Source organism: Plecotus auritus (assembly GCF_963455305.1).
Source record: "Plecotus auritus genome assembly, chromosome: 4".
NCBI lineage: Eukaryota > Metazoa > Chordata > Mammalia > Chiroptera > Vespertilionidae > Plecotus > Plecotus auritus.
Window position 1 is genome coordinate 70216115 of NC_137775.1, and position 25606 is coordinate 70241720.

At 40.5% G+C, this 25606-nt stretch overlaps 1 protein-coding gene across 4 annotated transcripts in view; it reads right to left on the reverse strand.

Moving 5' to 3' along the window:
- SMAP1 (small ArfGAP 1) overlaps positions 1 to 25606 on the reverse strand; it is a 157416-nt gene that overhangs the window by 98863 nt on the left and 32947 nt on the right. For all 4 annotated transcript variants that reach the window (XM_080663704.1, XM_080663702.1, XM_080663703.1 and 1 more), the window contains exon 2: positions 16892 to 17025. Coding sequence is in view for 3 of the 4 variants with exons in the window: in XM_080663702.1 (XP_080519828.1) it covers positions 16892 to 17025 (134 nt within the window). In the remaining variant the exon portion in view is untranslated. The remainder of the gene's footprint in view (positions 1 to 16891; positions 17026 to 25606) is intronic.

Below are 25606 nucleotides of genomic sequence, written 5' to 3' on the forward strand. Positions count from 1 at the left end.
TGCACAGCAAAGGAGACCAACAATAAAACAACAAGAAAGCCCACTGCATGGGAGTACACATTTGCCAATGATATCAACGATAAGGGTTTAATCTCCAACATACATGGAACTCATGCAGCTTAACAAAAAGACAATAAACAATCCAATCAAAAAATGGGAAACTGATCTAAATAGACACTTTTCGAAAAAAGACGGAAGGAAGGCCAAGAGACATTATGAAAACCTGCTCAAAGTCACTAATCATCAGAGAGATGCAAATCAAAACAACAATGCGGTATCATCTTACACCTGTCAGAAGGGCTATTATCAACAAATCAACAAACGACAAGTGTTGGCGAGGATGCGGAGAAAAAGGAACTCTTTTGCACTGCTGGTGGGAATGCAGAATGGTGCAGCCACTGTGGAGAACAGTATGGAGTTTCCTCAAAAAACTAAAAATGGAACTCCCATTTGACCCAGTGATCCCACTCTAGGAATATATCCCAAGAAATCAGAAACATGAATCAGAAAGGATCTATGCACCCCTATGTTCATAGCAGCACAATTCACCATAGCTAAGATTTGGAAACAGCCTAAATGCCCATCAGCAGATGAGTGGATTAGAAAACTGTGGTACATCTACACAATGGAATACTACGCTGCAGTAAAAAAGGAGTTCCTACCATTTGCAACAACATGGATGGAGATGGAGAGCATTATGCTAAGTGAAATAAGCCAGGCAGAGAAAGATAAATATCACAAGATCTCTCTCATTTCTGGAATATAATGAACGGCATAGACTGATGAACAAGTACAGATCCAGAGACTGAGAAACGTCGATCAGCACGTCATACCTCAGGGAAGGTAGGGAAGGGTGGGGGTAAGGTGGAGAGATCAACCAAGGGACTTGTGTGCATGCATATGAGCCTAATCAATGGACACAGACAACAAGGGGGTGGGGCATAAGTGGGGGGGTGGGGGGTTAGGGGGGAATAAGGACACATATGTTAAAAAAAAAATTTTAATTATAAAAAATAAAAATAAAATATTAAATCTAATCCATACTAGTGGTCACCATAACCTTAAGAGAAATTGTTTCATGTGACAAAGATTTTTAAATGAAACTCTCTGTAGCCCGAAAATTATTTTGGAAGGAAACGAAGAGAAGTTTCCTTCAAAAGTCGTAAGGATTGTAATTGAAAGTCAATATATTTGGCCTCTTGAACTAAAGTAAGTAATTTGTGTTTTTGCCTCCCTGACAAAGTTTATATAAAGTTACAAAAAGAAACTGTCAGCCAGTTTGAAATTGAATTGCCATGGCCTAGAGCAAAGAATATCCTTACATGATATTATTCTACAATGTCATTATAATTTTAGATATTTTACAACAGCATATTGTACAATTATCCCAAACAAACTTACAAACTAATTCTTTGAATGTTTGGCAGCAATTTAAAAAAAAAAAAAAGGGACATGAAAGGATTTAATCCCTTTCAGAAGGAATTAAGGCACTGGGAAGGCACTTGACCATTCTATATTGGTCCCTCTTGCCTTTTGTGCCAAGAGGGACCCTCTTCTCACAATCCAATTGCCCTCAGCTGTTGCCTGAGCTTTCTGTTGATGCTGAGCTTGAAGCCTCATGGTGGCTGGTACCATGGATCTGTCTCTCGCCCAATCATGTGAGCTGGGCCCTCCCTGGAGAAGAAACCTGAGTTCCCCGAGATATGTGATCAGTGCTGGGGCCCTGCCAGCAGGCCAGGGGATCCCAAGGCAGGTGCTGGGCGTGGAGGCCATGGGGGCATAGGCTACCAAGGAGACAGAACTGAACCTCACATCACCCTATTTGACCCCGGAGGATGACTGGTTAGCCAGAGACGGGTAAGATTCCTCAGGGAAGGAACAACCTAAGACAGGCACAGTCACAGAGGGGCCATCAGGAGAGAACTTGGGGGTCAACAGAGGTGGGGCACAGACCCTCATCCCCCCCAACCTTGCAGGGGCCTGAACCCTCAACCCATCTGAGGGAGGTCTCCTGCCCCCATGGCTGCTTTGCTTCCCATGCCCAGCTCAGATCGGGACACAGGTGACAGACAGTGACTTGGCCCAGCTCAGATTGGGACCCAGGTAACAGACAGAGACTTGGCCGACAGCAGCTGCCCTATATCTAAATCCAGCCTAGCACCAGGAATGCTCAGGGCCTACTCAAGAAGGCAAATAATCCTTTCCACTAATATTTACAGGGTAAACTAAGATTGTTGGTAGAGTATTAAATTTGACAGTAAAATAATAATCAAGTTTTCAGATTAATTTAAATAGGCTAATTGAAATAAGTGAATATTCAAGAAAATTTAATTGTACTGGACAAAAAGCTGTTCCTAAAGTAGTAACTAAAATTTCTATTGGTAGTTCATCTCATGGTAAAATTCCTGAACATGCAATAAAACTAAAGCAGTCATATTTTTGTGCAAAAAAAATTAAAATTTAAAGTTATCAAGACTGCATTATAAAATTTACAAAAGCCTCCATTAATCAAAAAAAAGGGGGGGATAGTAGGGTAATATCATGTAAGGAAAAATATCCTATAAGTAAATTACATCTAGAAAATTTTTACTTTACAAAATTAATTTTTCATTTGTAATGCTAACAGCAAGACAACCATGAAAAACACACATGGTGTCTAAATAAGACAAAGGAAAATCATTTGGGCAAAAATAAAAGGATCCCAAGTCAATTATATTGAAAAGATTCCTTTATTAACTTTTGGTCGAGAATATGTTTGTATATTTTCAGAAAACAACTCCAAGACCATGTGGATTCCTGCAACAGAGAGGAAATGACAGGTCTGCTCCAACCACGAAGACAAGAGAAACAGTCCAGAGATGGAAGACGCTGATGATGCCTTGCCACGCTAGCAGTCAGCAGCTGTGCGTCACAACAGGTTGCCTAGGACCAAACCAGAGAGGGTCGGACCTGCATTGCCACCATGTGCCCACCATCCAGATATCATTGCTGACATGTACACATAAGGAACTGTTTGACATTGAAACGGGGACTCAGAACTGTTGGACATTGAAATTGGGACTCAAACATTTTTTGTTATTATATGTTTATTTCTAGTCTGCAGAGGCAAGATTTTTTAAAGGAAAGAAATGGGGAAAAAATAGATACAGAGGCAAAGAAGCACTGAACAGACTGTCAAACTACAGCGGGAAGGCAGGGGAGGTTGGGGGGGGGGGGGCTGTAAGAGATCAACCGAAGGACTTGTACGCATGCATATAAGCATAACCAATGGATACAAGACACTGGGGGGGGGGGGGGCAGGTAAAGGCATGTACTGGGGGTAGGGGAGGCCGGTGGGAGGTCAATGGGGAAAAAAAAAAGGAGACATATGTACTACTATTTGTAATACTTCAAACAATTAAAAAAAAAAGTGGAAAAAGTAAATAAAAATAAAATGAGTTAAAAGATGTCCAGTTATAAAAGAACACTAAATCTGAAATTAGAAACATTGAAGATTAAAATAAAAACTCAGGAAAGAATTAGAAATAAAAGAAAAACATTTCTGAAATGTATATGAAATAAAATGGAACATGAGAACAAATACTAGTAAACATAAGAAAATTAGAGGCAAAAGAAAAATGTACTTAAATATAAATTTTAAAAAGAGGTAAGGAAAGGGATCCAAGAGAAAGTGACAAATATAGGAGTTAAGCAATGAAGATCCAACATACAGGTAAGGAAGTCAGAGAAGAAGAAAAGTCAAACCAGGAAACAGAATACTAAAAAACGAATTTTTAAAGTTACCGAAATAAAAATAATTGAAACTACATATTAAAAGACCATACCACATGCAGGCATGTCTTGTCTAAAAGGAGTCTCTTTACATTTAAAGATATAGACAGGTCAAACACAAAAGCATGAAAGAAGATATATCATGCAAACATTAAGCAAAAAAAGGCTGCAGTAGCTACAGCTAAATGCATAACTATGATATATCTATACCACTGCTGTGCAACAAAAAAGTAATCTGAGCCAGTTACATCGGTTTAAATTTTCTAGTAACCTCATTAAAAAAATAAAAATAGCCCTCACTGGCATGGCTAGGGTAGTTGAAGTGTCATCCCATACACCAAAAGGTGTAGGTTCGATCCCCAGTCAGGGATTTGTGGGAGGCAGCCCATCAATGTTTCTCTTTCTCTCCTTTCCTCTCTCTAAAAATCAATAAATTTTTGAAAAATAAAATAGCCCAGCCGACATAGCTCAGTGGTTGAGTGTCAACCTATGAACCAGGAGGTCACGGTTCGATTCCCAGTCAGGGCACATGCCAAGGTTGCGGGCTCCATCCCTAATAAAGAGACATGAAGGAGGCAGCTGATCAATGATTCTCTCATCACTGATGTTTCTATCTCTCTCTCCCCCACCCTTCCTGTCTGAAATTAATAAAAATATATTGAAAAAAACAAATTAAGTAAAATAAAACTAAAAACAGGTAAAATTAATTTTATAATATAATGTATACAGTGCATCTTTCTCATATGCAGAACCCCCATGGAAACAGAATAACTTATCTCACCTTCATCAATGCACTGCATTACTGGATCCTGTTCCAAGCAAAACAAACCTGCACAACTGCATGATTCATGTAAATTTTTAAGTTTCAACTACTTATCAATACTCTAGTTCCAGGTTTCTCTTTTATTAAAGGTGGCAGAGGTACCTCACAGGAATGATGTACTTCTATCAACTGCAAGCCATTTTATTTCACAAATTTAATATTGAAAGGAATTTAGATGAAATTAAAGAATAAAATTTATCATAACTTCATCTAAAATATACTATGTCAAAGAGAAGAAAACTTCTTTAGTATAGTTCAGCCACTTTCATCCTCCATCTCTTAGAAAACATTATATCCCAAGATGGGCACAACATGACAATCAATATAAGTACCTCTAATTTTAGTTTTGTGGGGTTCTTTTGTACAGAGAAGTATTTAAAGTATCTATCAATTTTATTTTGCCTATTCTCCTTGTATTTGGCCTATTGGGAATTCAACCTAAGGCACAGAATACAGCAAAGCTTACTGATGAAGATGAGTGAAAACCTGTGATTTTAGTTTCCCTGGGAAAAAACTTGTTTCTAAGAAAGATCAAACATTTAATTAAAACAAGCTGGTCAATACTATGACACATCTATTGTGAAATTAAACTAAAGGCTACAAATTTACCTTTTAGAAAGTTTTTCTAGGAAAACAAGGTTATAACAAATCTAACCCATTTAGATAATGACTTTTTTCCTTGTGAAAGAAAATAAAAAGAATCAATATGTTTGTTCAAAACACTTTAGAACCTGTCTTTCGAACTTAACCTAAGAATCTTGTCACATTCTTTTGAATTATCCAAGAGTGTGGGAAACTTTTATCCTTTGAATTGGAATTTAACTTTTGGAAAAAACTAAGTCACATCTCTAACTGTAACATTATTTTTACTCAAATGCAAATAATAAAAATGATTTTGAACTGCTATGGTAACCAAAGGGCATACAATCAAAGAATCTCAAGAATGGAAGAGACTTCAGAGTCATCTACATTACTCCCCATCAGTCCATTCAATGCTTGAATACCAGTTACACATTTCCAAGTGATTGTCCAGCCTCTAATAATGGTAAACTCACTACTACTTTCGAAAGCAGTTTGGATGGTTTGAAATACTGGAAAGTACCACCCTTCTAGTATTTACGTATATTACCTTGGAACTCACACATACTAACTTAAGTCATACTCCCTTTAATTGCTGTATTTTTGGAATTTTAAAAAAGTATATAGAGCCTGGCTGGTATGGCTCAGTGGTTGAGTTCCTATCTATGAACCAGGAGGTCATGATTCAATTCCTGGTCAGGGCACATGCCCAGGTTGTGGGCTCAATTCCCAGAAGGGGGCATGCAGATGGCAGACAATCATTGAATCTCTCTCATTATTGATGTTTCTATCTCTTCCTTCCTCTCTGAATCAATAAAAAAATATTTTTTAAGAAAAAAGGTATGTAGAAACATGGGGAGAAAAGGACAGAGATCAAGAAAGTAAAAAAAAACACACACACACACAAAAAAAAAAAAAAAAAAAAAAAAAAAAAAAAAAAAAAAAAAAAAACACACACACACTATATATAAAATGGATAATAAAGTGGAGGGAAATGCTTGCTTTTTTGTGTATTGTTTGTTTTTTCCATTCTCTCCATTCATTGAAAGCAAGCATTATCTCACAGAATTATAGCAAATCAAAGATTGTTATTAGCTTGTCATTAAAAAAATTAAGTACATACTGTGTTGCTAGCACTGTGGTAGTCATCACAAGGACTAAAAAATACACATATGATGAAGTTTCTAGCTACCAGAAGCTTACAATTAACTCAATAAACATGCACAAGGGTAAATAAAATATACTATATAATCAAGCACAACCTATACTCAGAAGATGATTTTATTAGAGTAGGAATTTAAGCTGGGTTTTAAAGAATGGGAAGAATTTAGTTTTATAGAAGGAACTGCATGCAAAAAGACATTTCCAACAAGGACAACAGCAGAACAACAACAACAACAAAATAAGAACACACCATCAGAATTCTTCAACAGGAAGAGCTGTCTCTATACAGCCAAAACTCCATGTTATAAAGCATCTGGAGTAAGGTCAAAGACACAGGATGAAACCAGATGGCAGAGGTATTTGACTACCAATTTAAGGACAATAAAACGTTTATGATTCTCAGAGGCGAATCAATGCAAATCTCTTACAATTATCAAAGCAGTGTTCTAGGAAGATTATTCTGGATGTGGTGTGTAAAATACATGAATAGTGACAGTGATAGGAACATCAGAAATAAGCTAAAACCTAACATACGGTAGGAAAAATGAGAATGGAAAGCAACACAAGGAATGAACTAATTAAGAACTAATGGAATAGAGGCACAAGAAAGAAAGAACCACAGAACACTACAAGCTTTTAATATTAACTGGAACAATGACATTAAAAATAAAAAAGTGTGGACAACCAGATAATTATCTACATCCTAGATTTGTCAAGTTGCAAGTAAACCAACATCTACCATTAATAACTATGACTGGAGCCTGAATTACTCACAATGAAACAATTTCATAAATTCTTTTTCCTGTTTCCATATGGAACATACAAAGGTTTTGTTGATACTTCCATAAAGCAACAGTTAATTCTGATATTCTATTCCTTATTCTATTCAAATGCATAATGTTATCACACACACACATACACACAATCCATGTGTGGTCATAGTTATTCCTTTCTCTTAACTTCTATCATTGCATTAACATCTAGCTGTCTTTGCTTAATTGCCAAGCATTTTTCATAAAGCAACAAGAGTTATAATTACTTCACAAGAATTACTGAATATACAAAAATAAGTAAAAAATGTAAAGTCATATTCAAATTTCAGGGCCATAGAATGAACCTAACAGTCTAACTCCAGCCTCATAGAACATGCACATAAAATAGATGCCTGAAAAAATTACTTCATGCCAAGGATATCCAAGGTTTCTTAAGAATGGTAAATCCATGAACAAAGGTCTCCAAGAGACAACCTTAAAAAAAGATCTAAAACTCATGGCAGAAGTCACTACTGGAAAAAGAAGGAAAACCCATGTCCACAAAAACATAACAACTGAATGTGTGACAGTAAATGAGTTTTCCTATGGAAAAAGACAGAAGAGCAAAAGAGATAAAGATAAAACTGTAGAAAATCTCCAGTAGGAGGGAAAAGTAGAAACATAATAAAAAAAAAAAAAAAAAAAAAACACCCCAGAAACTAAATAAACAAAATAAAAGATGCAGGACAATAACTTTAGCATCCTATCTAATAAAAAAAAGTAATATGCAAATTGACCACACCTCCACTACACCCACAAGCCACGCCCACCAGCCAATCAGGAGCAAATATGCAAATAAACCCAACCAAGATGTTTGTGGCCACAGAGAGCAGGAGGGAGGCTTGGGTTTCCCCGGCAATGGAGGAAGCCAAGCTTTCCGCACACCCTGGTGGGACCAGGCCTCCACTACAGGCTATGAAGTTTCAATTATAGAAGATAAATAAAGCCCAACAGAAATGGCGGCAGCCACGGAGCTGGAGAGAGCAGGAGGCTAGGGTTGCCCCTGGCGATGGAGGAAGCCAAGCTTTTCGCACACCCTGGACTTCCTTGGCCCGCTTAAGGCTACAAAGTTTCAATTATAGAAGATAAATAAATCCCAACAGAAATGGCTGCCGCCACGGAGGAAGCAGAAGGCTTGGCTCCGCTCCAGGCTACAAAGTTTCAATTGTAGAAGATAAATACACCCCAGATACCAGGGCCTCTGCTTGGGTCGCCGGAGGGCGTGGCTGGCCTGCAAACCACCACAGGCCCCTCACCCAGGCCACCTCACGCCCCAAGGGAAGCCCCACCCTGATCCGGGACACCCTTCAGGGCAAACCAGCTGTCCCCCACCCGTGCACCAGGCCTCTATCCTATCTAATAAAAGAGTAATATGCAGATTGACCATCACTCCAACATACAAGATGGCTGCCCCCATGTGGTCAAAGATCCTACCCCCATGTGGACACAAGATGGCCACCACAAGATGGCCAGCAGGGGAGGGCAGTTGGAAGGGACCAGGCCTGCAAGGGAGGGCAGTTATGGGTGATCAGGCCAGCAGGGGAGGGCAGTTGGGAGGGACCAGGCCTGCAAGGGAGGGCAGTTGGGGGTGATCAAGCCTGCAGGGGAGGGCAGTTAGGGGTGACCAGGCCAGCAGAGGAGGGAAGTTGGGGGTGACCAGGCCTGCAGGGAAGGGGAGTTGGGGGGGACCCAGGCCTGCAGGGGAGAGCAGTTTGGGGATACCAGGCCTGCAGGGGAGGGCAGTTAGGGGTGACCAGGCCTGCAGGGGAGGGCAATTAGGGGTGACCAGGCCTGCAGGGGAGGGCAGTTAGGGGCAAACAGGCTGGCAGGGGAGCAGTTAGGCATCAATCAGGCTGGCAGGGGAGTGGTTAGGGGGTGATCAGGCTGGCAGGCAGAAGTGGTTAGGGGCAATCAGGAAGGCAGGCGAGCAGTTGGGAGCCAGCAGTCCTAGATTGTGAGAGGGATCCCAGATTGGAAAGGGTGCAGGCTGGGCTGAGGGACACCACCCCCCCCCCGTGCACGAATTTCATGCACCAGGCCTCTAGACTTTTATAAAGAGGAAGCTCAAGACAGCAGTTCAAATAAAGCAGGAAGGAGGATGGAGAGTTGCATTTGGCCATTAGGGATAACTAGTGTTCTCAGTGAGTGCAAATTTAGCAGAATGATGGCAATAAAAATGAGTTAGTAGAGGGAAAAGTAAAGTGAAGAAATGAAAATTCAGGTAAAGACCTTGCTTAAGGAATTCAACTGCTAAAGGAACACAAGAGCTAGTCCCTAGAAGATAATGGTTGGCACAATGTGAGTACTTAACAAATGCTTACTCACTGACAAGCAAACAAATGAATAGTCAAGTATACAGAGTCAAGAACTGTATGTTAAGGGAAAGAGGGTACTGAGAGACATTTTTTATGGAAGGAATGGGGTGAGGCAACATATTTCAAAGAAAAAAGAGATTAAAGATGCATCCAAGTGAATTAAATTTTTTAGTTAGGTGGAAAAGCAGGAAAGAAGGCTGAGGATGAAAATAAAGGTAGAAAAACTAGCAACCAACACCATCTCCCACCTTACCCATAAAACAAGAGAACAAACAGCAGGAAGTCAAAGCAAAAACACTCAGAGGTTGGGGTGGACAGAAAATGAGAAGGAAGAATGTTTCTATTCTTCTGTTAGAATATAAACAACGAAGTAAAATGAGCAGGGTTTAAAAAAACCTTCCCTTCTGGTCCAGCCAGTTTGGCTCAGTGGTTAAGCAATGAGCCATGAACCAAGAGGTTACTGGTTCAATTACGGTCAAGGCACATGCCAGGGTTGCGGGCTCGATCCCCAGTAGGGGGCATGCAGAAGGCAGCCGATCGATATGTTTCTCTCTCATTGATGTTTCTATTTCTCTATCCCTCTCCCTTCCTCTCTGAATTCAATAAAAGCATATTTTTAAAGCAAACAAAAAACCCTTTTAGCCCAAAATGTAGTCAAAGCTAAAGCAAAAATGATAAAGATATGAAGAGAGGGAGTAAAAACACCTATAAAATGTTGAAGACAAGTTTACTAAGGAAAATCACATGCCTATGGAAACTGGACAATTTCAAATGTAAATATCCCCAAAATATATTTTATAAATTAACTAGAGGCCCAGTGCACGAAATTCGTGCACGGGGGTGTGTGTCCCTCAGCCCAGCCTGCACCCTCTCCAATCTGGGACCCCTCGAGGGATGTCCGACTGCCCGTTTAGGCCCAATCCAAGTAGGATCGGGCCTAAACGGGCAGTCGGACATCCCTCTCACAATCCAGGACTGCTGGCTCCCAACTGCTTGCCTGCCTGCCTGCCTTCCTGATTGCCCCTAACCGCTTCTGCCTGCCAGCCTGATCACCCCCTAACCACTCCCCTGCCAGCCTGACTGATGCCTAACTGCTCCCCTGCCATCCTGTTTTCCCCTAACAGCCCTCCCCTGCAGGCCTGGTCACCCCTAACTGCCCTCCCCTGCAGACCTTGTCCCCCCAACTGCTCTTCCCTGCAGGCCTGGGTCCCCCCCAACTGCCCTCCCCTGCAGGCCTGGTCACCCCTAACTGCCCTCCCCTGCAGGCCTGGTCCCCCCCAACTGCTCTCCCCTGCAGGCCTGGGCCCCTCCCAACTGCCTTTCCCTGCAGGCCTGGTTGCCCCCAACTTCCCTCCTCTGCCGGCTTGGTCACCCCTAACTGCCCTCCCCTGCAGGCTTGATCACCCCCAACTGCCCTCCCCTGCTGGCCTGATCGCCCACAACTGCCCTCCCATACAGGCCTGGTCCCTCCCAACTGCCCTCCCTTGCTGGCCATCTTGTGGTGGCCATCTTGTGTCAACATGGGGGCAGGATCTTTGACCACATAGGGGCAGCCATCTTGTGTGTTGGAGTGATGGTCAATCTGCATATTACTCTTTTATTAGATAGGATAGAGGCCTGGTGCACGGGTGGGGGACAGCTGGTTTGCCCTGAAGGGTGTCCTGGATCAGGGTGGGGGTTCCCTTGGGGCGTGAGGCAGCCTGGGCGAGGGGCCTGTGCAGGCTGGCCACGCCCTCCGGCGACCCAAGCGGAGGCCCTGGTATCTGGGGTTTATTTATCTTCTACAATTGAAACTTTGTAGCCTGGAGCGGAGCCAAGCCTTCTGCTTGCTCTGTGGTGGCAGCCATTTCTATTGGGATGTATGTATCTTCTATAATTGAAACGTTGTAGCCTTAAACGAGACCTGGGCCTGCCAGGGTGTGTGGAAAGCTTGGCTTCCTCCATCGCCAGGGGCAACCCTAGCCTCCTGCTCTTTCCAGCTCCGTGGCTGCCGCCATTTCTGTTTGGATTTATGTATCTTCTATCATTGAAACTTTGTAGCCTTGAGTGGAGGCCTAGGCCGGCAAGGGCAGGCGGAAAGCTTGGCTTCCTCCATCCTGGGGAAACCTAAGCCTCCTGCTCTCTGTGGCCGTAGCCATCTTGGTTGGGTTTATTTGCATATTCGCTCCTGACTGGCTGGTGGGCGTGGCTTGTGGGTGTAGCTGAGTGATGGTTAATTTGCATATTACTCTTTTATTAGATAGTATGGCCCTAGCTGGTTTGGCTCAGTGGATAGAGCGTCAGCCTGCATACTAAAGGGTCCCTGGTTCGATTCCAGTCAAGGGCACATGCCCAGGTTGCTGGCTTGATTCCCCACTGTGGGGCATGCAGAAGGCAGCCCATCAATGATTTTCCCTCATCATTGATGTTTCTCTCTCTCTTTCCCTTTCCCTTGCTCTCTGAAATCAATAAAAATATATTTTTTTAAAAGTTTAAATGAATGAATTTTAGTTGTATGGCCTTGGTGTTTCCAAGAAAACACTAAGTAGCTTACCAATAAATGACACTCATAAGTAATAAACAAAGAGCCTGCAAGAGAATATTACTAAAAGATTTACAGATACACAATGCATTAAAAGTGGTCCAAAAGTACTTGCAATATGGACAAAGTCTCACCAAGATGTATTATTTGGCAGCAATATTTATGAGACTCTACATAAAGTGAGCTAAGAAACTGGAGATCACAAGTAACATTCCTCTACAATAAAAATATTCTTCATTTTAATTCCTTCAATACAGACAATGAAAATTAATAACTAAGAGTTGTTAAACAATGAGAAAAAATGAAAAGACTTGGAGTTAACGAACCAGTACAAAACAAAACAAAATCAAAGCTCTAGTATTTATAAAAGTATTAAAAATTCAGTCCTTTCCAAAAAAATGTGAAGCACCTAATAATAAATCCAATAAAGGCATTTAATCTCATCATGAACCACATTAAAAAAATTTTTTGATTAAAATTTAAGGTGAATAACTGCATTTAAATGCTAATTAAAATAAGTTTTGGTAGATAACTTATTTTCTTTTAAAAATAAGCATACAGTAATTCTAATACAGCTATGATATGGTACAAGCCCTAAAAACTTATTTTCACACAAACATCTATATAAATATGTTATACATATAATACCAGTTGATAAGAAACCTTGAGGCAAAACTTAAGTAGTTACATTTTACAGTCACATAAAAAATAACATAATAGCTCAACTGAGCTCAGAGATTAAATCACTTTTCTACATTAACTAATAAAAGATCTAAAGAAAACAACTAACCAAAATTAAGTATCATCTTTGAAAATTAGAAACATTATTTTTATGAAATGTTGGGGTAGTGGGAGGGGAAGACATAGGGGCGAACTATATGCAGTAAAAGTACTTCTCTTCTATAAATAAATACTGCCCAAGCACTTTTTATGTCAAGGATATTCTTTTTTTTTTTTTAATATTTTATTGATTTTTTACAGAGAGAAAGGGAGAGGGAGAGAGAGTTAGAAACATCGATGAGAGAGAAACATCAATCAGCTGCCTCTTGCACACCCCCCACTGGGGATGTGCCCGCAACCAAGGTACATGCCCTTGACCAGAATCGAACCCGGGACCCTTCAGTCCGCAGGCGGACACTCTATCCACTGAGCCAAACCGGTTAGGGCTCAAGGATATTCTTATAAAATATCATAGAAATAAGGAACACTAAATCACATGTAATCTTTACTTCCCCTAAAGTAATCTTTACTTTCCTTGGTAAACTTGTCTTCAACATTTTATAGGTGTTTTCACAACATTTTATAGGTGTGAATTAAGAGTCAGAGTTAATAAAAACCAACTCCAAAAGATAAAAATTCCAATATACAGCAACCTAAGAGCATAGAAATTAGTGTATTGGTTGCACCTGAGGGACTTGGCTAGAAACTGGCCCAAAGGAACTTTCTAGGGCAGCCGTGGGCAAACTACCGCCCGCGGGCCGGATCCGGCTGTTCTATCCAGTTCTATGCTCTCCCCTCCACTCTTTTACTTTGAATTTATATTAGTTCACACAAACACTCCATCCATGCTTTTGTTCCGGCCCTCCGGTCCAGTTTAAGAACCCATTGTGGCCCTCGAGTCAAAAAGTTTGCCAACCCCTGTTCTAGGGTGATGGACATGCTCTGTGTATCTTCAATGGGCTGTAGGTGACACAGTATTGACATTTGCCAAAACATGTAAAACTCACTTATATCTGTAAATTTTTCTATTACTACACCTCAATTTTTTAAAATAAATAAATAAAATGCCACAGTATAAATAGAGTTGGATTTTATGAAATATTATCTCCACCACAGGAAATACGATATGCTTCAATCAATAAGGAGCAACCTCAATAGACAACTGATATGATTATCTAACTATTCATCTCAAAATGCCTTCTCATCCAATACTACTAAAAATAAATTATTTTTCACAAATATCCTCAAAAATTCATTTACACTCAATAATATCACACAATGAATCTATTTATTTACTCAGTACTACATTTAGCAACCAATACATCACAAAAGATTCACTAGAAAGCTAAACTGCTCAAGATTGGAAAGATATTCAAGGCAGCAATAGTGAGGGTTTTATACATAATAAACAAATGGACTAATACTACTAATAACCGACAAGTTAACATTATTGAGTGTTTAAAATATGCCAGGTTCTATTCTAAATACTTTACCAATATTAATTTGATCCACACAGCAACCGACAAAAGTAGGCACTATTACTATTCCCATTTCACAAATGAAGAAACAGACACATGAAATATCTACCTCTAACTACCCAGGTCTAACTCTGGCAGTCTAGGAAAAACTTTCTTAATCACTTTGTTCTATTGTCTTTCTAGAATCAGTTGCCTTGAAATTTTCTAGGCTAAAATAAAGGTTGTGTTCTATAGTATAGAACCTTGGGGTCTTCACCACTTACCTCATTTATACTGCACAGAAGTTCCAGAATAATTTTTAAGCAACAACTTTGGCTTTACTTACAAAGAATACTGGATGGTACACCTACCTGTGTGATTAGACTTCTCTATTCTTTTCATTTTCCTCTTTAAGTAAAACTTTATTGTCTACTAATGTGATTTTTTTTTTTAAATAAGCACATCCTAACCACATTTCTCATCAAAGAACACCTGGAAGAGGAGCTCTGTGGTATATGGAGCCATACAGAGCATTCTCTGGTGATAAGTACTAACCAAAATCTTACATTCCAAAATAATAATTATTTCAGGAAGTTGACAGTTGGAACCATATGGACTAGTGTTCAAATACAATTTCAAAGATTGTATATTACTTAATAATTGTTTTCAAAATCCCTACATTTTTAATAATATGGTAGTATTTTGTGGTATACCTGTAACCTATTCCACAGAAAACCAGTAAACTGCAGCCCTATGATTGGGAAGTTCTGCTCTAAGCTATAGGAAAAGAACAACTACTCAACTCCTTTCAACAGCCTAGCTGAGAAAAATATTTCTGGAGAACTGAATTGTCCAGGGATTTTATGTTTTGTCCTTGGTTTGGAATAAACCATTAAAAAGACAATAAATACACTTCGGGTTTTGAATGCTTTTTACCTCCATAACTCATTACAAACACCAAATTATATTTTCAAGCTACACTTCACATTTTCTTAAAGACAACTTTAAGAAACAATATAATGAAATCTGTTGTCACAATTACTACAGAAATATTAATAAAAACATTAACTTGCCCTGGCCAGTGTTCTCAATGGTTAGAACATCAGCCTGAGCACCAAAGGGTTGCAAGGTTGGATTCCCGGTACGTGGGTTGCAGGTTGATCCCCGGCTCAGTGGGGGCATGTGCGGGAAGCAACCAATTGATCTCTCTCTCCCTCTCCCACCCCCATTCTACTCTCTAAAAAAACCAATGGAAAAATATCCTCAGGTGAGGATTAACAAAAAAAGAACATTAACTTATGTGAAATGTTCATTAAGCTCTGCTTCCTTGATGTAACAGGTAAATTTTCTCCTAAAGGATCTTGAAAACACAAAAAGTATCATATTTTCTTTTATGCCCTAGCCAGTAAAAAGTTCAAAACTTTATTTAAAATGGAACTAAATAAATTATGCTTGCCTTTATAGCCTGATGATCTCTATTCTTTTTTTTTCAGTTGAGTACTTTTAAGATTAGTTTTTTTCCATATTTAATTCTTTGCTATCTCTAGAATCTACTTTGGTATAAATATATCTTCAATATAGAAGTTTTACTTTCTTTAACCAAATTATCGTATCTTTTTTAAAATAACCCACTCCTTAGAGTATTCTATTCTTTCTACTCTTACGTCACCCCATTCATGCCAATTTTTGTGTTATTTTTGTTTTTTTTCTGATGGGAGGACTGTATATCACTAAAGTTCAACTACATATATTTGTGTATTTAGCCTTCATACTAACTTAAAGTACTTTGAAAAGGGCATAAGAAAAAGTAGTATAATTTCACTGTGAATTATAAAATAAAACCAGTAGAAATCATCGTTTTTACACCAGCAATCAACCTTAAGGATTAGAAATTATGATTTTGAGAATTTAAGACGGTCATACTGGAAAAATGGCAAACCCTTAAAATTACAAACTTATCTCTAACAAAGCTAAACCATTCAAAACAAGTCCAGATCAGTAATTAGAACATCTGCTAAGTGGGCTGCCTTCTATTAGGCCTGTCTGAAAATCAAGAACACCTCTCTACAGAAGGGAAATACTCAGTTACTTTTTATGCTAGAGATGGTTTATTCTTTATCTTTATACAGGCTCCCTCTACTGACAGGAAAACAAAACAGACTATGGAATTATGAGGGCAAATTTCATCAACACAAGGAAAAGGAATTCATTTTTTAAATACTTCAAAATCAACATTTTAGATAAAAATAGATTATATAAACTGACTTTACTACAGTCCCAAGAAGAAAAAAACACTGCCAATGACAATTCAAATAACACATATTTTAAATGTGGCACGTGCTATTTCAACCCACTACATTTCAATATATTTTTTTAAATCCTCACCGAAAGTGTGAGGATATTTTTTCCATCAATTTTTTAGGAAGAGTGGAAGAGGGGGAAGGGGGAAAGGAGAGAAAAAAAAATCTATGTGAGAGAGACATATCAATTGATCAATTGGCTGCCTCCCACATGTGCCTTGGGGGTGTGAGGATATCAGACCTACAATCCAGGTATGTGCCCTTCACCTGGAATCCAACCCATGACCCTAGAGTGCGCAAGTCAACACACTACCATTGAGCCACAACGACCAGGGCCATTTCAATATAACTCCTTAAATGCAAGAAGGATTGAATATTTTAAATTCACTTTAAATGTTGTTAATAATTTATCAGTAAGAAAATGTTTACCTGTATCTGTTCCGGTGTCCATTGGTCTAGGTTGACTGACTTGACCCTGGATATATGAACCCCAAGATTTCTATGGATACCAGCACATCTGATGCAAATAAACACACCAATATTCCAGGAAGCCCATCGAGGACCTAATTAGGGAGAAGAAACAAAGAAAAGCAAATATTAAAAACTAAAATAAATATCATGACAGCACATAAACATCATTCTGTGTTTTTTAATACAATTATAATGAAGGCTTATAGAATTTACATGCTCAAATTTTCAAATGGCACCAGCAGCAGATTGATAAGAAGACATGTGTCTTGGCTATACTGAAAGGTTATAAATCAACCTTCAAGAACCTTAATGAGTTTACTAATTTTGCTTTACTAGAAACTTTCCCCAAAATCTAATCAATTCATGTGAACCAGGAGTAGTAACATCCCACAGTAAAAAGTAAGTTCTTTACTTAAAAGATTACTAACAAATAAAAATCAAAGAGATTTTGAAAAATAAACCTTAGAAATTAGTAAGAAATAACCAACCTAATAAAAAAAATGGACAGAAAAATATGAATGGGTAATTTACAGAATATATGGCTAATCCTAGGAGGGAATATGCTAACTGACCCTCACGCCGTCGCAAAGATGGCGGTGCCCCACAGCCAATAAGGAGGGACTATGCTAATTGACTGCCATACCCTCAAAGATGGCGGCACCCAGTCCCCTAAGCCCCGCCAGGGTGGCAGGCATGCGGCAAGGCCGGGCCCAGCTCTGCGCACCTGCCTCCAGAGTCCCCCAGTCCCCTCAGCCCCCTAGCCCCCCAGGGCCAGCCCGAGGCACAGGCAAGCCTCAGATGGCGGTTGCACAGCCGCCCAGGTAACCAGGGCCAGCCGAGGCGTGCGCTGCCCACAGTGGCAGCAGCAGAGGTGTGATGGGGCATTGCCTTCCCCTGATTGCCGGGTCACCTCCCACCCTGAGGGCTCCCATACTGTGAGAGGGGGCAGGCCGGGCTGAGGGACCTCACCCTCCAGTGCATGAATTTTCATGCACCAGGCCTCTAGTTAACATATAAAAACATATACAACCTCATTAGTAATTAGGAAAAATGCCCTTTAAAACTGTTATAATCCCCATTTTGTATTCAACATATTAGAAAAAATTTTTAATCTACTAATAATAAGTGTTGGTAAGTATGAGAAACAAGGACTGGCTCCAGAAGCCTTATATCAGATGAATCTCCAATATAACCCTGAGATTTAAAAACTTAACAGATGAAGTAATAAGGTGTGCTATAAAATGTTAGTTCTTTGGATCATGGTAAAAAAATTCTGGAAAACACAATAGAGAAACTCACATAAGTATACAAAAATACAAGCTTTACTATTCTTCATACCTTTGAATGTTTTTTCTTAATAAGTTTAAATGTTCTTATGACTATTTTTACATATTCCCTGTATAACAAAGTAAAAATGGAAAAATAAAAATATCTGGATATTGTGTCAAATAGTCTGAGGCTTATACTAACAAGTTTATGTGAATCATCCTATATAATAAAGAGCTAATATCTTATACAATAAAGAGCTAATATGCTAATTAGACCAAACAGCAGAACAACCGTCGGACGACCTTCCAGATGAAGCCGGGGCTGCGAGGGCCATCTTAGGCAGCCGGAGCTGCAAAAGCCGAGCCCCTTGCAAAAATTTTGTGCATCGGGCCTCTATTTTGACTATAAAAACATATATAGTAAGAGATACAGATTAAAAAAATCAAGCTTTTAAAAAAATTTAGGCTTCTGTTTTAAGCACATACTTTTTATATAAAGATCAGCAAGTCAATCTACAAAATGAAATTAAAACTAGTAATTATAATGCAGTAAGACTAAATATACTCTCCCAAATTCCTTAGGCGATAGATTATGCATATACAATTTATGCTAAAATATCCTACTTTTAAATTTAGAAATGATACCTAAAAAGTGACAAACATCTGGGACATGCTCTATTTAAATATTTGTTTCACTGCTAATAGGGTCAAAATAAATTCAAGGCCAAAAGATTGTGTGCTATCAACCTACTCTGCCACCTTTGTGCTGTATAAATTACACTGGGCTGGGAACACACTGAGCAACAAGGTTCTCACCTTTAAAAGAGAGTTAGGATTGGCTGCCCTCAATTACTTAGATGAGACTTGTGTGAAAAATGTCTTGAACATTTTAAAGCACAACTTACATATAAGTTAGTGTCATATTAAGAAATTCGGAAAATCAAAATACAATACTTTTTCTTCTCTAGAGAAGTTTCTATATTGATCTGTAAAACAAGTATATCTTAACTTTCCTCAAAAGCAATTCCCAAAAAGGCAATGAGTCAAGAATGGGAAAACAAAGATTTTCAAGGCATTCCAAGTGGAGCTTCCTTTTTATTCATAAAATAGAATGAAACCCCTCAGAATATCTGCTAGGGGAGCAGAGCAAAATACAAATGGAGACTTTTCTCCAGAGCACAGTTTTCCTGATGTAATACTGGTTGAATTAAGCACAAAGCATCATTTGCATAATGTCATAGGACTATCAATGCAGGTAAAAAGCTTAGCACCCAATAGAGTGGTGCATTTTTACAATAACCAAAGGTTATACAGGGATAAAAATGTATAAGATCATGTACAACAATAATGCTAGCGGTAACAAAAAAATGGGACATAGCTATTGAGCAAAAGCTAAATATAATTAAACTAGAGGCCTGGTGCACGAAATTCATGCACGGGGGTTGTGTCCCTCAGCCCAGCCTGCACCCTCTCCAATCTGGGACCGCTTGAGGGATGTCCAACTGCCCGTTTAGGCCCGATCCCTGTGGGACATCCCTCTCACAATCCAGGACTGCTGGCTCCCAACTGCTCACCTGCCTGCCTTCCTGATTGCCCCTAACCGCTTCTGCCTGCCAGCCTGATCACCCCCTAACCACTCCCCTGCCAGCCTGATTGCCCCTAACTGCCCTCTCCTGCTGGCCTGGTCACCCCTAACTGCCCTCCCCTGCAGGCCTGGTCGCCCCTAACTGTCCTCCCCTGCAGGCCTGGTCACCCCCAACTGCCCTCCCCTGCAGGCCTGGTCACCCCTAACTGTCCTTCCCTGCTGGCCCGGTCACCCCTAACTTTGCTTCCTCGACAGCCTGGTTGCCCCTAACTGTCCTCCCCTAAAGGCCTGTTCACCCCCAACTGCCCTCCCCTGCAGGCCCGATTGCCCCTAATTGCCCTCCCCTGCAGGCCTGGTCACCCCTAACTGCCCTCCCTTGCCAGCCTCGTAGTCCCTAACTGCACTCCCCTGCAGGCCTGATTGCCCCCAACTGCCCTCCTTTGCAGGCCTGGTCCCTCCAAACTGCCCTCCCCTGCTGGCCTGATCGCCCACAACTGCCCTCCCCTGCTGGCCATCTTGTGGCGGCCATCTTGTGTCCATATGGGAGTGGCCATCTTTGACCACATGGGGGCAGCCATCTTTGACCACAAGGGGGCAGCCATCTTGTGTGTTGGAGTAACGGTTGATTTGCATTCTTTATAGGACTAGTACTCCGGTGCATGTATTTGTGCACATTGAAAGGAAATTAATTAGAAGGTGGCCGGCAGGGCGGGACTGGGTGAGACGGGCCAGACACGCCCTGGAGCCAACCTCCCGCAGTCCCTCCCCGGCCAACTGCACTTGGGGCAGCCCTGTGGCTTGAAGGGCATCTGCAGAGTGAGCGGGGTCCCTCCAGCAGGTGGGGTCCCTCAGCCTGGCCTGCAGGGATCAGGCCCGAAACTGGCTCTCTGACATCCCCCAAGGGGTCCCAGATTGTGAGAGGGCGGTTCTCAGGTAATGCACCCCGGAATCAGCCTCCCTCCTCTCTGGTTCCAGGGTGCGTAACCCGAGAACCGCCACTGGCAAGTCACTGCAACTCGGTAGCTCCTGCGTTGAGCGTCTGCCCCCTGGTGGTCAGTGCGTGTCATAGCTACCAGTCAGAGTGTCTGCCCCCTGGTGGTCATTGTGTGTCATAGCTACCAGTCGGACGGTCGCTTAGCCTTTTATATATAGATGTTAGGTGATGTTTGAAGTTTTAAACAATTTAAGCTATAAAAACCATTTTATTAGTTGCTAAAATGAAAAAAATTGCTATCACTTATGGAAAACTTTAGTCCTAATCACTTTTGACTAAATTAAATAATAACGTAATTTTGTCAATGCCACTTTCTTTGGAATATAGCTATCATATCTCAGGAACCCCTAAAATAGGTTTTTAAAAGCCTAACTGAAATTACAAATGTATTATCCACTCTAAAAAAAAGTAGTCTCATAAATTTACCTAAAATTGCCCTGATAATAGCTGCTCAACATGGTAGTCAATTACCAGGTGTACCAGTTAATAATGCGGATTTTTTTTTTCAATAGACGAAGTTACTCATATGTTGATATATATGCAATTTGATATGTATGCTATTTTGTTGTATTGACAGCAAGCTTCAAAACTTCCTGTCAAATTTTCTGAAGGTGTTAACATCATAGATATTCTTACACTTAAAAACGTCGTAGTTCGTGCCAAAAAAAGAGCATTTGCGGGAAGTTTTAATTCATTATTTTGAAGAAAAGTGCTGCTGAAAGTTATCATATACTTCAGGAAGCTTATGGTGAACATGCTCCATCTCAAGATACTTGTGAACGAAGGTTTGAACGCTTTAAAAGTGATGATTTCGATTTGAAAGACAAAGAACATCCAGGTCAACCAAAAAAGTATGAAGACCAACAATTACAAGCATTATTCGATGAAGATGCATGTCAAACTCAAAAACAACTTGCAGAAAGATTAAACATTGCTCAGCAAACAACTTCCGATCATTTACAAGCAATGGGAAAGATTTTAAAGGAAGAAAAATGGGCGCCACATCAACTGAACGAAAGACAAATGGAAAACCGGAAAACCGAAAAGTCATCAGTAAAATGTTGCTTCAACGGCACGAAAGAAAGTCTGTTTTGCTTCCAATTGTGACTGGCAATGAAAAGTGATTTTGAGAATCCCAAATGCACAAAATCATGGGTTGATCCAGGTCAACAGTCAACATCGACTGCAAGGCCAAATCGCTTCAGAAAGAAGACAATGCTCTGCGTTTGGTGGGATCAGGAAGGTGTGGTGTATTATGAGCTTCTGAAACCAGGTGAAACTATTAATACTGATTGCTACAGACAACAAATAATCAATTTGAACCACGCTTTGCTTTGATCGTGAAATGACCAGAATGGGCCAGAAGACACGGCAAAGTAGTTTTGCTTCATGATGACGCACCATCACACACTTCAAAACCAGGTAAGACATGTTAAAAGATCTTTCCTGGGAAGTATTAACCAACCCACTGTATTCACCAGACCTTGCTCCTTCAGATTACCTCTTGTTACGATCGATGGCGCAGGCACTTTCTGAGCAGCACTTCAAAACGTACAAAGTGGAAAATTGGGTCTCTGAATGGTTTGCCTCAAAACAAGAAACGTTCTATTGGGACGGTATCCGCAAATTACCTGAAAGATGGGGGAAATGTGTAGCTAGCGATGGACATTACTTTCAATAAAGCACTTTTGATGTTTCTCTTGAAATTATCGTGTTTTCTTTGATTACAAAATTTGCGTTATTAACCGGTACACCTGGTAATTATTGGCATGAAATCCTAATTTTCATTCACCAAACTATTCAATGAGTACTTATCTACTCTGTGACAAGTAAATGCTGTTAAAAGAGCATAAACACAAAGTTTCCAACTCAAAAGGCCAAGCCAAGTACAAATAGGTATAACCTATTAAAAAACAACTTGGTGAAACCTAGTCAAATTTTAGGTTAAAAACTCTTCCACCAGTCCATCTATTCTCTCTTTCCCCCTCCCTTATCTCATTTTCCCTCCCTGTGTGTGTGTGTGTGTGTTTGTGTGTGTGTGTGTGTGTCTCACAGGTTTATCAATTTATACATAATATGACACGCCTATGTGCACTCTACATACAATGGTGCAAATGATGGAGGAGCATAGAAGAAAAAAATATGAATGTTGGCAAGGGATATTAATGCAGGCATTGTAGAGATAGTGGCATCTGAGGTGATTACTGAAAGGTAAGTCCAGTTATACCTGGTAAAATCTGGATAAGGTACGAGGACAAGGTACATTCTAAGTAAAATGTACAGTGCCCCTCCCAACCTGAGTAGTTTCAAATACACTACAGAGGGTCTAAAAAAATGTATATGCACTTTGATAATTATTCATGCTAATGGGTCCTGAAAAGAAAGAAACATCAATTGAGCTTTAAGAAAAAAGTATGCATACATTTTTTTGGGACACCCTGTATAATGCTGTAGCCAGAAACTACATCATTGCAGCACCTGGTTACTGCTAAGTTTCTCTTATTTAAATATTGATTTGATATTTTTTAAAGTGATATATATATATGCACTTAAAATCAGTACCAAGTGGGGGAGGATCCAAGATGGTGGCATAGGTAAACACCTAAACTGCTGCCTCGCACAACAATTTCAAAACTACAACTAAAAGACAGAACGGACACCATCCAGAACCACAGGAAAGCTGGCTGAGTGAAAATTCTACAACTAGAAGGAAAGAGAAAAGTTCACAGAGAATTGGAGGTACGGCAAAGGGTCTTTGTGAGCGCAGAGAGGAAGGGCGGCTGAGAGCCTGGCTGACTTTCTCTGGCGGAAGGGGGAAGGAAGCCCCCGACCGCACTGAACCCCAGTTCTGACTGCACTGAACCCCAGTTCCGGGCGAGCCCCTGGGGACCCACGCTCTTACAGGGGGAGTCTGGACTCTCAGGCGGAGACTCGGAGCTGGGAAAGGCGGAGGACTGAAAGCGCGCGCGTGCCAGTGCGCACAAAGGCTGCGGAGGTTGCCACAGGCTTTCCCTAGCGGAAGGGAGTCAGAGGCTCCTGACTGCACTGAGCCCCAGTTCTGACTGCACTGAACCCCGGTTCCAGGCGAGCCCCTGGGGACCCACGCTCTTGTGGGGGGAGTCTGGACTCTCGGGCGGAGACTCGGGAGCCGGGAAGGCAGAGGTCTGAAGGCGCGCACCTGCGCGCAAGGGCAAGGCTGATGGGAAGCCAAGACTGAGACTCCACCCCATCCAAGTTGAGCACAGAGGCTACTGCAATTTGGCAAGTCTAATCCTATAAGGCTGTCTCCAGCACCAAACTTCTCCCAGCATAGACACAGCTGATCCTTACAGCCAACTGGCCTGGAGGTCAATTCTTCCCAGTGATACCAACAACAATCAAGACTTAATTACAACAAGGCTGTACACACAGTCCACAAAGGGGTGCACCAAGAGTGTCCACCTCAGATTAACTGGGGAGGCAGACCCACTGGGCCATATTGGAAACCTAGCACACAAATCTACCTTACCAACTCAGGGAAGTAGTGAAAATGTGGCGTCAAAGAAACAGATCACAAACGAAAGAAATGGAGGAAAACAAACGACTGCATATAGAATTTAAAACCACGGTTATAAGGCTTTTTAAGAATATCCTAGAAAAGGCCGATAAATATAACGAGACCCTCGAAGATATGAAAAAGGACCAACTAGAAATTAAACATACACTGACTGAAATAAAAAATATTATACAGAGACCCAAAAACAGACAAGAGGAACACAAAAATCAAGTCAAAGAATTGAAATACAAAGAAGCAAAAAACACTCAACTGGAAAAGCAAAAAGCAAAAAAAAAAAAATCCAAAAAGTTGAAGATAGTGTAAGAAGACTCTGGGACAACTTCAAGCGTACCAACATCAGAATTATGGGGGTGCCAGAAGAAGAGAGAGAGCAAGATACTGAAAACCTATTTGAAGAAATAATGACTGAAAACTTCCCCCACCTGGTGAAAGAAATAGACTTACAAGTCCAGGAAGCCCACAGAACCCCAAACAAAAGGAATCCAAAAAGGACCACACCAAGACACATCATAATTAAAATGCCAAGAGCAAAAGACAAAGAGAGGATATTAAAAGCAGCAAGAGAAAAACAGTTAGTTATTTACAAGGGAGCACCCATACGACTGTCAGCTGACTTCTCAACAGAAACTATGCAGGCCAGACGGGAGTGGCAAGAAATTTTCAATGTGATGAATAGCAAGAACCTACAACCAAGATTACTCTACCCAGCAAAGCTATCATTCAGAATTGAAGGGCAGATAAAGAGCTTCACAGATAAGAAAAAGCTGAAGGAGTTCATCACCACCAAACCAGGATTATATGAAATGCTGAAAGGTATTCTTAAAGAAGAGGAAGAAGAAAAAAGTAAAGAGAAAAATTATGAACAACAAATACATATCTATCAACAAGTGAACCTAAAAATTAAGTGAATTAAAAACCTGAGGGACAGAATAATCTGGTGAATATAATAGAATCAGGGGCATAGAAAGGGAGTGGACTGATAATTCTCAGGAGGAAAGGGGTATGGGGGGTTCATGAAGAGACAAAAATCATACACCTATGGATGAGGACAGTGGGGGGGAGGTATGGGCAGAAGGTGGGGTGGGAACTGGGTGGAGGGGAGCTATGGGGGGAAAAAGGAGAAATAATTGTAATAATCTGAATAAAGATTTATTTAAAAATATAAAAGAAAAGAAAAGGAAAGAAAAGAAAAGAAAAGAAAAGAAAAGAAAAGAAAAGAAAAGAAAAGAAAAGAAAAGAAAAGAAAAGAAAAGACAAAACGTCTATCACC